Source organism: Passer montanus, unplaced genomic scaffold (genome assembly GCF_014805655.1).
Source record: "Passer montanus isolate IOZ18808 unplaced genomic scaffold, ASM1480565v1 scaffold72, whole genome shotgun sequence".
NCBI classification, from domain to species: domain Eukaryota; kingdom Metazoa; phylum Chordata; class Aves; order Passeriformes; family Passeridae; genus Passer; species Passer montanus.
The window spans coordinates 3,528,876-3,543,514 of record NW_024372370.1 but is presented as its reverse complement, the minus strand read 5'-3'; the positions used below and the strand labels follow the sequence as shown (position 1 = coordinate 3,543,514).

General features: G+C 37.9%; 1 protein-coding gene across 2 annotated transcripts in view; it reads right to left on the bottom strand.

Annotated features, from left to right (window-relative positions):
• ABCC4 (ATP binding cassette subfamily C member 4) overlaps positions 1-14,639 on the bottom strand; it is a 141,498-nt gene that overhangs the window by 103,850 nt on the left and 23,009 nt on the right. For both annotated transcript variants that reach the window (XM_039730451.1, XM_039730452.1), the window contains exons 7-13: positions 12,223-12,348; positions 9,191-9,440; positions 6,932-7,036; positions 2,381-2,470; positions 1,840-2,031; positions 230-324; positions 36-122 (exon numbers count right to left, since the gene is read on the bottom strand). In XM_039730451.1, coding sequence (XP_039586385.1) covers positions 36-122; positions 230-324; positions 1,840-2,031; positions 2,381-2,470; positions 6,932-7,036; positions 9,191-9,440; positions 12,223-12,348 — 945 coding nt within the window. The remainder of the gene's footprint in view (positions 1-35; positions 123-229; positions 325-1,839; positions 2,032-2,380; positions 2,471-6,931; positions 7,037-9,190; positions 9,441-12,222; positions 12,349-14,639) is intronic.

The following is a 14,639-nucleotide window of genomic DNA, read 5'->3' as shown; positions in this document are numbered from 1 at the left end:
GTTGCATTTTATATTAAAATAAAGCACTAACATACTTTTCAAACAAATGTCTTCCAACTTCAGCATCTACTGCACTCAGTGGATCATCCAAAAGATAGATGTCTGCATCTTGATAGACGGCTCTAAAAGGTTTAAAGAAATGTCAGTATCACAAAAAGTCTTACATTAGTTTACTTTAGTCACTGGAATCTGATAATTTATAAATTTTAGAAACAGCAAAACCACTAGCCTGGCCAGATTTACACGGGCCTTCTGTCCCCCACTCAGAGTAGCTCCACGATCTCCTATTACTGTTAGGTCACCATTGGCCAGTAATTCCAAGTCCTGCAAACGTAAAAGAACAGATAAAAATATTTTTTAAATAATTTTAACTTCAAAGACTGACAAAGCTGTTTCAACGTAACATTTCTTATTTGAAAAGTATTAACATAACACATTAAAATACAAGGTTTCATACTAAATGTAATATCTGCAGTTACTTTATGACTCTATACTTTCAGCAAAAGGTAATTGAGAAAGCAGAAAAAATAGATGAGATCCTAAAGTTCACATTTTCTGCAGCTGTGCCAGAGGAAAGTGCACTACTATCCTTAGTCTTGCAATGAATATTTATTGGTGATTCAAAAAATCAAATAAAATACTAAAAAGTGTAACAGTAAATTTACTAGTTTTTATTTGAAAAAAATTAGCTGTCACAAAAATTAAAAATTGCACTAGTTATTATCAGTAAATTATCTTGTCAACATCCCTAAAAACCGCATTGTTTTTATTCTTACTGCAATGTATTCAGGAAAAATATCTACAACATTCATCACACAGATTTGGTTAATTTGGGACTTCAGGACTGTGGATAAGACAGAAAAATTACAGCGTTCCATGTCATATTATCATATTTCCTATTCAGGAAATACAGAAGGTTTACATTAAGGTACAAAACATATTCTTCACAGCTTTTTTAAGACACATACATTTGCAAGAAAACTATGAAAGCAAATCTACCATCAATATGAAGTGGGGATTTTTTAAATGCTGTTTGCTGTCTTTTAAAGTCATTAAAGCCTTAAGTTTAGACAACAGCATGACTGAATATCAGCATGAGACACTAAAACTCTATCTGCCAAGTGTAAAAATCTCGCAAAAAACATTCACTACAGTAACCATCTGCTTTTCACCTGTGTCGCTGCTGACAGAAATATCATAACATGCTGCACAAAACCTTTTTAGCTGCCAAGCAAAATGTCTGTTTCTTGACAAATCTGGCTTAATCCTCTTCTATATCTCATGTCACAAACTCCTTTGCACACAAACCTTTCAAATATATTTTTTCATAAAACTACTTGGGTTCAGCAAGTTCTCCAGTACATAGCCCTAAGGTTCTTTTGATAGCTGTTTGCAATGCATAATATACAGCAAACACAACATTTATTTCAAAGGAAAGCATAAAGGATATTTATGAAACCAAAGTCACAAAGAGTGCTAGCTTGATCATTTGTTTTCTGCCTCTTACTGCATTTGCACACACCCCTACCATAATATGCATGAAAAGGGCTAAAATGCAATTATGAAAAAAAATAATAGGGAACAGCTTTTCCCAAATTTGTCAGTGTTTCACACATGCTATACCTCCCCCTAGTGTAAGTTTTGGGAATTAGAAGAGGATGCCTTACACAAGGATAGCAAAAATAATTACACATTTCTGATGAGCGACGGGAGTTATTTCACATGCTCCTTATAACAATCGATTCCATATATTGTACATTGCAGCCTGTACCACAGGCCTGAAAGAACACTAAAACAAAAATAACAATGGAAAGAAAATACGCAAAGAGAAAGCCTTACCTTTTTAAGAGCACAGACTTTTAAAACATTTTCGTATTTTTCTTTCTCATATTCCTTGTCAAACAGTATATTACTTCTTACAGTGCCAGAAAACACCCAAGGCTGCTGTGAAACATAGGCAATTCTTCCAGTAACATTTATTGAACCCTTGTCTTTAGGCAGCTCACCAAGCACAGCACTTAAGAGCGAAGACTGGAAAAGATTAAAAAAAAATAAAGTAAAAATTAAAAGTTTGGTTGCATTAAAGACATCACAGAGACTGGGCAGTGTTTACTACCACGATGGCCTATTTCACCTTGTGTCTCAAACTACTGCTAACAGTAGAAAAGCACTAGTACCCTTTTCATGCAGTCATGAAGCAACACAGAAAACACTGTTAAGCTCCACATCACCTCCTCCCCACCCAGAAGGACACTGGCCTATCTTGAATGCCAGTATCCTTATGTGGAATGTGTGTATTTTCTGTATATTTTCAGGTTTCTAGTTTTCACATTGGATAGACTCAAAAGCCTCATGAAATGGTGTAAATATTAAGACTTACTTTTCCAGCTCCTACAGGACCAATCACAGCCAGTAACTCCCCTCGTCTGACAGTACATGAAATCTGTTGAAGTGTTGGGGTTTCTAAACTCTGGGGATTTGAGAAAAAGTCAGGATTTCTCAGTAATGAAATATCAAACATCAAAATTAGTATTTAGAAACAGAAAACAATGTGCATACATCATTATAAACTACCGGTCCATATACCCACCATATTTTCATGCATATGATTTTTGACTCTTCAGTAATTCACAAACACTTTTGAAAGACTCTCATCCTTCACCATGAACATGCAACACAGCTAAAACAGCATTCGAGGAATAAAGAGGCCAAAGGCAGCAGAAGCAGGGCTTCCACACAGCCCACATACGTGGGTGGCAGCCTCAGGAACACGAGCTCTGTGCTGGCCACCACACCGGCACTCCCAGCCCCAGCACAACACACGCAGCAACTGAGCACACAGACAAATGGAGAGCTGAGGCTCTCAGAGCCTCAGGAAAGCCAGGGCTGTGTTTGCTCTAGTCCAGGCTCTATCCGAAGTAAAACCATAAAAATGCCATTTGATTTTACACAACCATCTTGCATACTGGATATTGATTTGTACTACCCTAGGAGTGTCTGTTTAATATACATACTTTCTAGTATGCCTATCCTTTACGATATGGATGAGCTCATTTCCCAATATATGTTGCACCTCTCCTATCAAGGTTTTAAAAGTGCCTACTTGTGGAAAGAAAGGATGCTCAGGTCTTTAACAGCTATGCTAAACAGCAATTTCTAAAGACCTGGTGCAGCTCCCTCTCATTAAAGCAAAACACCTTTGTAACATAATCTGCCTTCACTGGCATCTTTGCCCACACTAAGCATGACTGACACTAAAATGCAAACAGTAAAATATATGCATTAAAAAAAAACCCAAAAGTACTTTGATTAAAGGACTAAACAAAAACCCAGCCTTAAGCTCCAAAACCAGAAGAGCAAGGTTAAGAATACTTTAAAATTTCCAGTCACCTTTTGAAGTTCAAGGGGCTGAAAAGGCCACCATCATAACTCCACACAAAAGATGACACAAGAAAAAAAGTTCAGGGATTGCAAAGGAGGAAGCTTGCAATTCATTTGCAATTATTTAGGAAAAAACAGAAATCCAGTATCCGTCCACATCTATGATGGCTGGGATAGCACACATGTGCCAGGAGAAAGCCCTGGCAGGCAGCCCTGCTGCCAGATCTCTGGGACACACTGCAGGGCTCGCAGGAGATGCTCAGGCTGCCAGAAGCTGAACTCGGGCTCCTTGTGCAGCTCTGCTGAACCACTTTTGCTGCCATTGTACATTTCCACAAGGTGGCACCATCGGGATTTTTTTCCTTTCCTCTGCACAGCCCCACCGCCCCCACAAGCAGCACCTGACCTTGCAGCTGATTCTTCTGCCAAGAGTACACAGCTCAGGTGCTCACCCAAGTGCTAAGGTCAGGAGAACTCTACAAATTCATGACTGCCAAAGATTTTCTTTTTTTAACACAGAGTTTGTAGGAATAGAAAATATCTCTTCCTAAATCAATGTCTATATAGAAAAAATAAATAAGCTTTCAGACACACAGGCCCTTCTTCAGACCTCTTGAGGTTGTGCTTCTGTATTTACAGAAGCACAAACAGAAGCACAAAGACATTTCCGCCCAGATCAAAAACTTCAAAAAATATAATGTAAGAGGCAAAAAACATTACAGAAAGATTTTTTACAAGCAGCACCTGACCTTGCAGCTGATTCTTCTGCCCAGAGTACACAGCTCAGGTGCTCACCCAAGTGCTAAGGTCAGGAGAACTACAAATTCATGACTGCCAAAGATTTTCTTTTTTTAACACAGAGTTTGTAGGAATAGAAAATATCTCTTCCTAAATCAATGTCTATATAGAAAAAATAAATAAGCTTTCAAACACACAGGCCCTTCTTCAGACCTCTTGAGGTTGTGCTTCTGTATTCACAGAAGTACAAAGACATTTCCATCCACATCAAAAACTTCAAAAAATATAATATAAGAGGCAAAAAAACATTACAGAAAGATTTTTTTAAAGTTTCTAAACTATTACTGCCATACTATACATTAAAGCAGTACTGGAAGTTATCATAGAGCCTACACAAAAGTAGTAATTCAAGCAAACAGCACAGCCACACACACCTAAGAAATACGATATTTTTCAAAAATAGCATTCCTTATAATTAAAGACAATTTGTCCTGAATTCACCACACCTATTTTTAGGCATTAAACTGAGGCACTTAAATTAGAGCACAGACTAATATTGCAGCTAAATGCACCTGACAGTTCATTATCAGAAACGTCCCAGCTCTCCCGTGCCCCTAACTTTCCTCCTTCTGCCTAACCTTGCAGGCGTTGTTTATGGGACTCAACTATCAGAAAACTGATCTCATTAAAAGTGATTCATTCTCTATTGCTTTATCCCTCCAAGCTGCTTCAGCACAAGGTCATACAAACCAGCATTAACAACCAGCATAAGGGAGGCAACAGAGAATGCAAGGACAAGAGGACACAGGAATGACCCCTTCAGGGGAGCAACTCCTTAGGTGAGCTTGGGCAGACCTTACACATTCTACACACAAGCAAATTAAATAGTTCTGCCCACTTAAGGGAACACAGAGATCATATATTGTATAAAAGTACCATACTACTTAGGCTTCTCATGTAAGGACTAAAATTACAAGGGATAAATTTGGCCTCTGCTCAAATGCTGAGATTTTAAATCTGAAGTTGCTCAGTTGAGCAGGCAGACTGTTCTGTAAATTCAAGGAGCATCAGTAAAAAGCTGTACTGAAGAATCCCATGCCTGTGGTACTCAGATAATACTTGCCTAAGTATGACCAGGAATTAATTGGTTTTGTTTATCTTTTGAGAAACTGTAATAGACCATGTTAGGATGCTTTCCTAAAAGTGTAGCTAATAATCCCTTTTTTTACATCAAGTGATTTCGGATTCATGGGTTGCTTCTCAGTTAGTGTTTCTAGTATTGCTTTTGGCACACAATCTCTAAAAAATAAAAAAAAAAAAATCATCCTGCTGTAGAGTGTCTGCACAGACATCCAAAGTGTCTCGAGAAACTTTGTCAGGGTAGCAAGCTAAGCCTACTGATTAACAAAGGATATATATTTATATTACTCCTTTCACAACTTGTTTCTATGAGAACTTAGCACTTTTTGTCAGTGAGCAAGTCTATACAATTATTTTTCATAATTTTAAGAGTATATAGTAGAAACTTTCTAAGCAGATCTTAACAGTTCTGAGAGAAATGTTCTTCTTCCATGTAAACTGCAATTAAATATCAAAATGGAAGTTACATTAACAGTTTTGTGGATGGCTTGGTTTGGGTTTTGGTTTTAATTGAAAGGAAACCAGTAATTCCAGTCATGCTACCCTGCTTTATGCAATATAAACAACTAATGAAAAAAAAGTGTTTTATGGGCACTTTATGCAACCATTTCCTGTAAATTGTTAATGGTGGTACCGAAGTCAGTTTGAGAAGAAAACAAAGATTAAGCAATACACTGCATTTTGCATCAGAATGTATTCACAATCAACTCTTTCATATCTATTAATTTTTTAAAGCTTGGTCAATGCTTCAGAAATACTGATGCCACAGAGAAGTCTGAGAAAGTAAAGCAGAATAAAATAGCAATTTTCTTTTGCAGCTACGTAGCTACAAGTAGGTAGATCCCCACATATGTTTTCACACCTGATCTTCCTTGGAACACAGCACAGGTAGAGGAATAGGGCTTAGAAAGGGAAATATGCAATGTCTTATTTGCATTACATATACATGCAAAAGTCATTTTTAGAGCTTCCAGCACTTGCCATGGAGACTGAAGTCTCTCTTGTGTGAGGATACTGCCAGGCTGCAATAGCACCAATTCCTCACAAACTGCTGCTTAAGATAGCAATTAAAGTTTTAAAACAGAAACAGTCAACCCTTGCCTTTACTACATAGAAGAGATATATAATAAATTTATCACATATTTATTGTCCCTTTTTCTAGCCATTTTGGTGAGTTTGGTGCATTTTAAGCAGAAAAAATGTGCAGCTGAACAGCCTCAAAATACAGAGGAACAAATATGTGCTGACTCGTCTCTAAAGCTTTCAAACCTGTTGTGAGAAGTATAATATTGTACTGGTTCTAGACTAATGGACTGATCAAGCATTCAGTTCACAGAAAAAAAACCCTCATGATAAGGCCGACCTTGCTGTGCTGTCTGTCCTCAATTCCAATTTAAGTACCTCAGCCACAATACAGTGCTGCTTAATAAAAAGAGATTTTCCCCGAGAAATGCAAAGTTTTTCATTTAGTATAGTATTGAGAAATAGCTGCTTTTAAGATGCACTTGATAGTGTCTTCAGTACTATTCCACAGAGTTAGCTCAACATACTGAAAGGACTGTCAAACACAAAGGATGAAATACAAAGTATCAGCACACCATACGCACACAAACTGCATTTTAGACTTCAAATGCCAACAGCATCAATGCACTTAATATGCAAGTAAACTTACCTTATCCCAAGAGCAAGTCAAATCTTGAACATGAAGAATGATATTTTCATTACTGCCATGCAGTTGTGGCTTGAAGTGTGAGACCTCATCAAGCATCAGAAAGTTCTGCAATAAAATAAAAGCAGAGGATATTGCCCAAAGTGAGACTGAGAATAGGAAAGGAACCCAAACACATTTTTTGAAGGCAGCATACACAACATTAATAATGGGTTGGAAAAAACAACCACAAAGAATTGCTTTTCCAAGGCAATGCACAACTACAACAGTGTGTGTACCTGCAACTAGCTTGCTCTCCCTCCCAAAGAACCTCCAAAAGTGCAGACTTAATAGGAGAGGACTCTAACAATCACCTGCTCAATAAAGAATTCCAGAAAGAAATGGACCTTAAGAACCTGTCCTGTCTTTTTCTTGAATTACTAACAACTTTTAAAATTAACTCCCTCTTTCCATGCAGAAAAGGTGAAACCCTCACTGCAACACCTTCTCATTCCACTACTGGCAAAAGCTTATGTTATTTCATTGGGAGAATAATGAGGATACAGTAAGCAACTGTCCACTGCCTCTATTAAGCATTCTTCAAGTGGCCAATAGAAGACACTCTCTGTACGTTTCCTCATTTTAAAGTCCAGGACATGAACAAAAAAAGAAACTTGCTTACATGTGCAAAGCTGGCTCGCTTCACTTTCACTACTGCACTTCTACTCTACATTACATCCCACTCAGCAAACTTTTCCTTCAATTTGCATTAAGTGTGCACTTTGTACCATAGCCACACTTCTACCACACCTTGCCTGATGCTAGATTATAAATAGCCCAAAGACATTTAGAAAGAGATAAGTGTCTATTTCCACAGAAACCTTTTAAGGTTAACAGCTGCCACAGTTTTGCAACAAAACCTAAAAAAAAAAATTATTTTATCCTTTGACTCACGGAGTCTAAAGACCTTAAACAGGCAGCAGCAGACAATATTTTGGGAAGAGAAGGAACATCTTGATCATAGAAGCCAAGACTAGTTAACAAGTACTCAGCTAAGAGTTTGCAGATGTGAGACAGCTGCTGAAGACTTGCAGAAAGCAGTAACTAAGAGGAAGCAGAAGGAGGATGTCAGGAGCCATGGGAGGGCAGGGAGATTGCTGCTAGGCTTTTCCAGGCACAGAGGTACTGCTCAGACTCCAGCTGGTGGGCATTGTTACGGAGCACAGTGAGAAGCCAAGCATTTTAACACAGCAGTCCATGGTGTACAACACACTCCTGTTAACACCCAAGAGCATCAGAACATGATGCTGGCTCTGTTAGACCAGCATCAGCACTGCCAATGCTCCTTATTACTGAATTTGAGTCTTCACTCCAGCACTGAAAGCAGCCACAAGAGAGAAGCTAGGGTTCACACCTGTCCTCCACAGATGACAGGGTAATGCAGTGTGCATATGAATCCTGTAGCTCCCATCTGCCTGCTTTGCTCTTCAAACCCCAATACCAGCATGCCTGCATATCTGTACACATGTCCTCTTACTACAGAAATGTCTACAACACCTCTTTGCCACGCACACTTTTCTCCTACATCTCAGCCCACCCTACAGCACATTCATGGTTTTTTGTACCTGCATATAGAATTCACAGGATCCCTAGTTTGGAAGAGACCTCCAAGAGCATCGAGTCCAACCCAAGCCCCAACACCTCAACTAAACCATGGCACCAAGTGCCACATTCAGTCTATTTTTAAACACATCCAGGGATGGTGACTCCACCACCTCCCCGGGCAGGCCATTCCAGAACTTTATCACCCTTTCTGTAAAAAACTTTTTCCTAATATCCAACCTATATTTCCCTTGATGCAGCTTGAGACTGTGTCCTCTGGTTCTGTCAGCTGCTGCCTGGAGAAAGAGACCAACCCCACATGACTACAGCCACCTTTCAGGGAGTTGTAGAGAGTGATAAGGTCACCCCTGAGTCTCTTTTTCTCCAGGCTAAACACCACCAGCTCCCTCAGTCATTCCTCACATGGTTTGTGTTACATGCTCCTCACCAACCTAGCTGCCCTCCTCTGGATGCACTCAAGCGTCTCAACATCCTTCCTACGCAGCGGCACGTTCCATTTCCAAAACAAGTTATTTCATTACAAATCCCAAACTGCAAAACCATAATAAGGCTGCATTTATCAGTGACAAATGTAGAGAAAGAGACAAAGGTAGAGTAAGAGAAGGAGCAAAGACAGAGTAGGAGAAGGAATGCAGACCCCCTCCCCGTCACTAAGGCCACCTTGATCCGTCGGATGCTGATCAACGACTCGGACACTCTCTCCACGGCTGAAGGGAAGAACAGGGTCACTGTGAGTCTCACTGCTCCGTAGAGGGACACTGCCACAAACACCCTGCTCGCAGAGATGACGTTGCCAAGTAGCACATATGCCATGAAAGTCATGAACACTGTTATTTTGCTTGCCACAAAGAATGAGGCCAAGTTCAGCCCTCGAAGGTAAGAGCTTTTCAGAACCATGGCAATCTCCTTCCTAAAAATGCAAAACAAACAAATCAGATCGATCTCTCCCATTACTGCTACCCTCAACAACAGGATGAGGGAAATCCCCTCTCAGGATTCTACTTTCATAACCTTTCTCCTCTCCTTGCACCACTCCAACTCATATGCAAACAACTGTGAAGAAAACGTTGTATGATAAATAACAAAACAAAACCAAAAACACAAACAAACAAAAAAAAAACCCACAAAAAACCAACCCAAAACAAACAAAAAATCCCCCAACCATTATTTAAGAGGCTTGGAAATTCAGAGAAGAAATTAATTATATTTAATACCATAATAGCTATAGAAAACAATTATTTTTCAGAATCAGAAAACTAACATACTATTTTTTTCTTCTCTAGTCAAACTAGTATTTTAATTCAGATTCTAATCTGCTTCAAATATTTTCAGGCTCTATACAATAGCAAAGAGGGAAAAAAAACATGTATAAAGGCCAAGCACCCACAAACTCCTTATCCTTCCAATATCAAAATCCACTGGAATTCAGTCACAAAACTCATGACAAGACCAACACATACTCTGCGGTCAAAAAAACCAGGGCAATTGCCAGAAGATCAAGAGTTTGCCCATGGCCCAAGTATCTGCCATTGTTCAGCTGCTGCTCCTCAAGCTATATCACAGGATTTAGAGTATTTCCTTTCATCTCAGTCTAAATCCTTCCCAGTTTGGACCCTGATCTTGTCTTCTTTTGCTCTAGGAATTCTGGTTCATAAATTAAGAAAACACTGACCTGTGAGGCCAACTGTTCTGACAGTCACTGCCCAAGCTGAACAGTGATTGAAGTATTGCACAGACACATAAGTCTCCCTCCAGCAACTGAAAAGCTGCTGATGCGTTTGTTCTCAATTTCCATTTAATTTAATTGCAGTTTCCACTTCTGGATGACTCAACAAGTCCAATCCTCAAAATGTTACTGCACTATCATCTACTACAATGTGGATGCTATCAGGCTTACCTCTTTATTAATATAATCATTTTTTTTATCAAGACAGCCACAACAACTTACTCGTTCCCCATATATTCCACTTTTTGTCTACTTAATACCATAAAATATAAAATCTCAAAACAATTCCTAATTTCTCTTTCCACATATTCTGGCAATTCTTATGGAAATCTTAATAATTTTGATCACCTTCCACTTGGAACTATACATTAAGATTAGAAACTCAAGTTGTGATTATACAATTTGAAGTAAATTAAGTAACCACCTAATGAAGATAAGGATGCAGGATGCACTACTGGAAAACTAGTTAAGCAACTTTCCCACTATAATTGCCAAATTGGCTGAAATGACAGACTTTCAAAGGGTTTCAAAGACTTCTTTTTTCAGCTTAAGGGTTCACCATCTCTAATCTCCTCCAGAGTACAGAGAAGGAACATTTGTATGTAAACTATTTGAATTGGGTCTAATTCAATTACTTCTACAACCCTGGATGAAACTCTTTTCCCACCCTTCAATAATCCTTAATAATCCTCTCATTATCTGTGGATGATCGGCAAGTTTTTTGTGCTACTCTCCCTAAATACCAGATAAATTACAGCCTACCTGCAGGCTGCATATTATATATTACACTGTCTTGAGGCACAAACTTACATAAAAGGAAACTAACACAGACAGACACAAGAAAAAAGAGCAATGGAGGAGTTCAGATGGCATCTTAGCCACTGTCAAGGGCCCATGTGGAAATACTGGACAATAAAGCATTTGGCTAAATTTAAGAGTTTTAATTACAGTTTTCCTCAGCACAGCTCAGGAAAGGAAATAGGGCTCAAGGTGTGTTCTGGAAGATCTTATTTCTTTCCAACATTAAATAGGAAGCCTCTAATCCTAATGAGGTGTTTAACTTGGAAATCTAAAATGTCGTGATGTGAATACAACCCACTGAGGAAGCTTTCAATAAAGAAATATTCTCTCTGGCTCCATGCAAGACAGTAAAGCTTCCCATCAGTCATGAACAAATTAATCAGCACAGGATCCCATAATCCAACAGAGGAAACAATTATGTGCATGGGAAGGAACATCTCAGGGAACATTTGCAAGTCTGCAAGCCTGCACATGGATGCAAAGGAAAAAATTCCTTTCAAGAAAAGGATTTCCAAAATTAAACATTTAAAACGAAAAGGTCAGATAATCTGCAGCAGAATACCAACGTTCTACTCATATGCTGGAGGGGTACATGACATGAAAATCAGTTTATAAGAAATATGCACCCAAACTCCTACAGTTAACTTTTAGTACTGAATGCTGTTACAGTGTCAAGCAAAAGGGCAAATACTGACTGAAAATCAAATGTAGTAGTATGTTTTAGTCTGATGTCAAAGAATCTCTGAAATTAAATGTCTTAGCATACCAAACTCAGCTGGCCTTGCCAGATGAATAACGATGGAATTTCTGATCTGCTATCTTTCTCCCTTCTACCTTCCTAGGTGGATTGAGTAATAAAATGCACAAAAGGAGGTTGAAATTGCTGCATTACAACTGCTACAGCTCATTAGTTGCTCATTTTGAACACAACTGTTAGAGGAAGCATAAAAAAGCCTGAATTATTCAAGTTTGGAGGATTTTTAAATTTTTTATTCCCTTAGAATGTATCTTCATTCCTCCCACTCTTGCTATATAAAATCTTTTCAAAAAAAGCTCAAAAGTGCACGCAAAACGCATTTTAATGCATGAAATAAAGCACTTATTCACATGTAAAAAATGGAAAATGACACTGATCATACATCAAACTGTATCTTTCCAGGATTACCTTCTTAAACCATTCACAAGTTCCGCAAATGATTTTTCCCAAGCGTACATCTTTATTATCTTCATGCCGCTTATCACTTCATTCATGGTCCTAATCCTGACATCTGTTAAGGCAGCTGTCTTGCTTCTGAAAATAGGACAAAGGAAAAATCCTCAGATTCCCTAAAGAAGACAATTTATGAGCACATAACATATGTATGAAGTTTTTGCTTTTATTTGTAAAGACGATTCATAAAACTGTAATTGCATTAAAGGGTTTTCCTGAAGAGCAGCATCTTAAAGCTGACACACAGCAGACACACTTGGTATGTTTGTATTCCTGCTTCTCAGAGAACTGAAAGCTGATTCAATGTTCAGGACTATATGTCAGTTTGTGCAAACATGCAGTATTCCTTAAACAACATATCTGCTGTTTATTGCATTTACAACTAAACAAAAATCAGAAAATTACTTTTAAAATATTTCAAAATGCCAAAACAACTACCCTTGTCGTAAAGTTCTTCTGATGTTGTTAAAGAAATTGGCCTAATTTGTGACTTTTTAGGATTAACTGTAGTTGAAGCAGAGATTACTTAGTACATGAACCATAACTCATTTGATAATCTAGATATGGTTTCTTAAAAAAGAAAAATTATTATTTAAGCATTAATTGTAATTAACACTAATTTAAATATATATATATTAGTCCCACACTATGTTTGCACTGATGGAAAAAATGAAATATATATACAATTAAATAATAAAGTCACCGTTTTAATTAGGAAAAAAGCATTTAAAGTTAGAAGCCACATAATATATGCATAAGTCATGATAACAGAGCCTGTTATAATTTTGAATTCATTCATGTAGACAAACACTTTGCACAGGGAGAGTTATGGTAGACCTTATTTTGATAAAACTTACCTTTACCTGCTAAATTACTTGTTTTTGCATATAACAACGCAAGTTAAGACTCAGAGATCATTAAAAAAAATTCAAATCTTTTTAGAAGGCGTGACTGGGCTTTCTCAGCTTAATCTGTCCCCTGAAAGATTTCTCTGATACACTGGAAGAAATCACCATAATTAAAGAACGCAAGTTGAAGAATTTCAAGCACCTACTCGTCATTTAAAAAAACTTCTCGGCACCAGCATTCCACAAATGTTAGGATGGCTGAAGCAGGGTATTAAAAAATATTTATACAAGGGAATTAACAAAAGGCATTTAGCAACTTAGCCCTAGTGCAATCATGGATTCTTAATAACACTGAGGAAAATAACTTAGCCTAAACCAACCACACATTGACATGGAATGAAATTATCTTTGCTACTTCATCCTTTCCCTTTTTCAAAAATAAACAGTAACGGAAAAACAATTGCTTAAAGAATGTAATAGGTCATAATTTCTTCTCCATACACACACCACCACTGGAAAAGACAAAATGAGCATGTGTTACTCATGGCTCTGCAGCAGCAAGCAACTCTCACCTACAATCCTGAAAGTCACTTAACTTCCAGGCTTGGTTTCCATATAATAGAAAGTTGAAGATGATAGAATAAATAATAAAATTAAGAGGTTTATTTTTTTTAATGGTGTGACTCAAAAAAGGCTGTAGTTCTCATTAACCAATTTTTCAGTTTTCCTGCTGAAATGTCATCATAGTAACCATTCTGTTTCAAATTGCTTTAAAATGCTCATGAGGTTGGGGGAGTGGTCTTTTTAAAACTTATTCAAGTTACACTCCCCTACTTTGCAATAAGCATGTTTTGTACATAGATGCCAGAAGCCACAGGTTCAGTGATGTTGTATAATGCTTATATAATGTATAATGCATTGTATAATGCAATCCACTGCATTGATGCTAAGTTACTGCAGAGAAAGGCATGTCCCTGGTTTCAAAACTATTAAGTTCAGAGTACAAACAGACCAGTCCAATACATGCTCACATAGCATGTCAATAAGGAAGTGCAGTAAGAAAGGACTTGAAAATTTTTGTCTGAGAAGACCCCTCGATGATACTAAAAACCATTCGAAATGAAGCTAGCTACAAAATTCCTTTTTGCTTTCACAAGGCATATTTGGTGGGTTTTAATTATGTCTGACACAGCAGTTAGACACAGTTTTTATCTTCAAGAAAAAGGATTTTAAATAACAATACTACAGTTGCATCACTAAGCAGTGAAAGCATCCAGCTCTTGTGAATAAAATACATATAGTCTTCAGTCCAATAATTGAACGGTTTCTCAAATAATATACTAGGTCATGTGTATTTTGCAAAACTTTTCGTACTTGTGCAAGTAAAAGCAATACTGCAGAGTGCAGTGGATACCATTCCACAGGATGCCAAATCCATATCTGCAAAGTCCCAGAGCACCGAGGCCAGTGGCTGCCCCATGAACTGGTGTGCATGCGTGTTTACAGACTGAGTCACAAGAACAA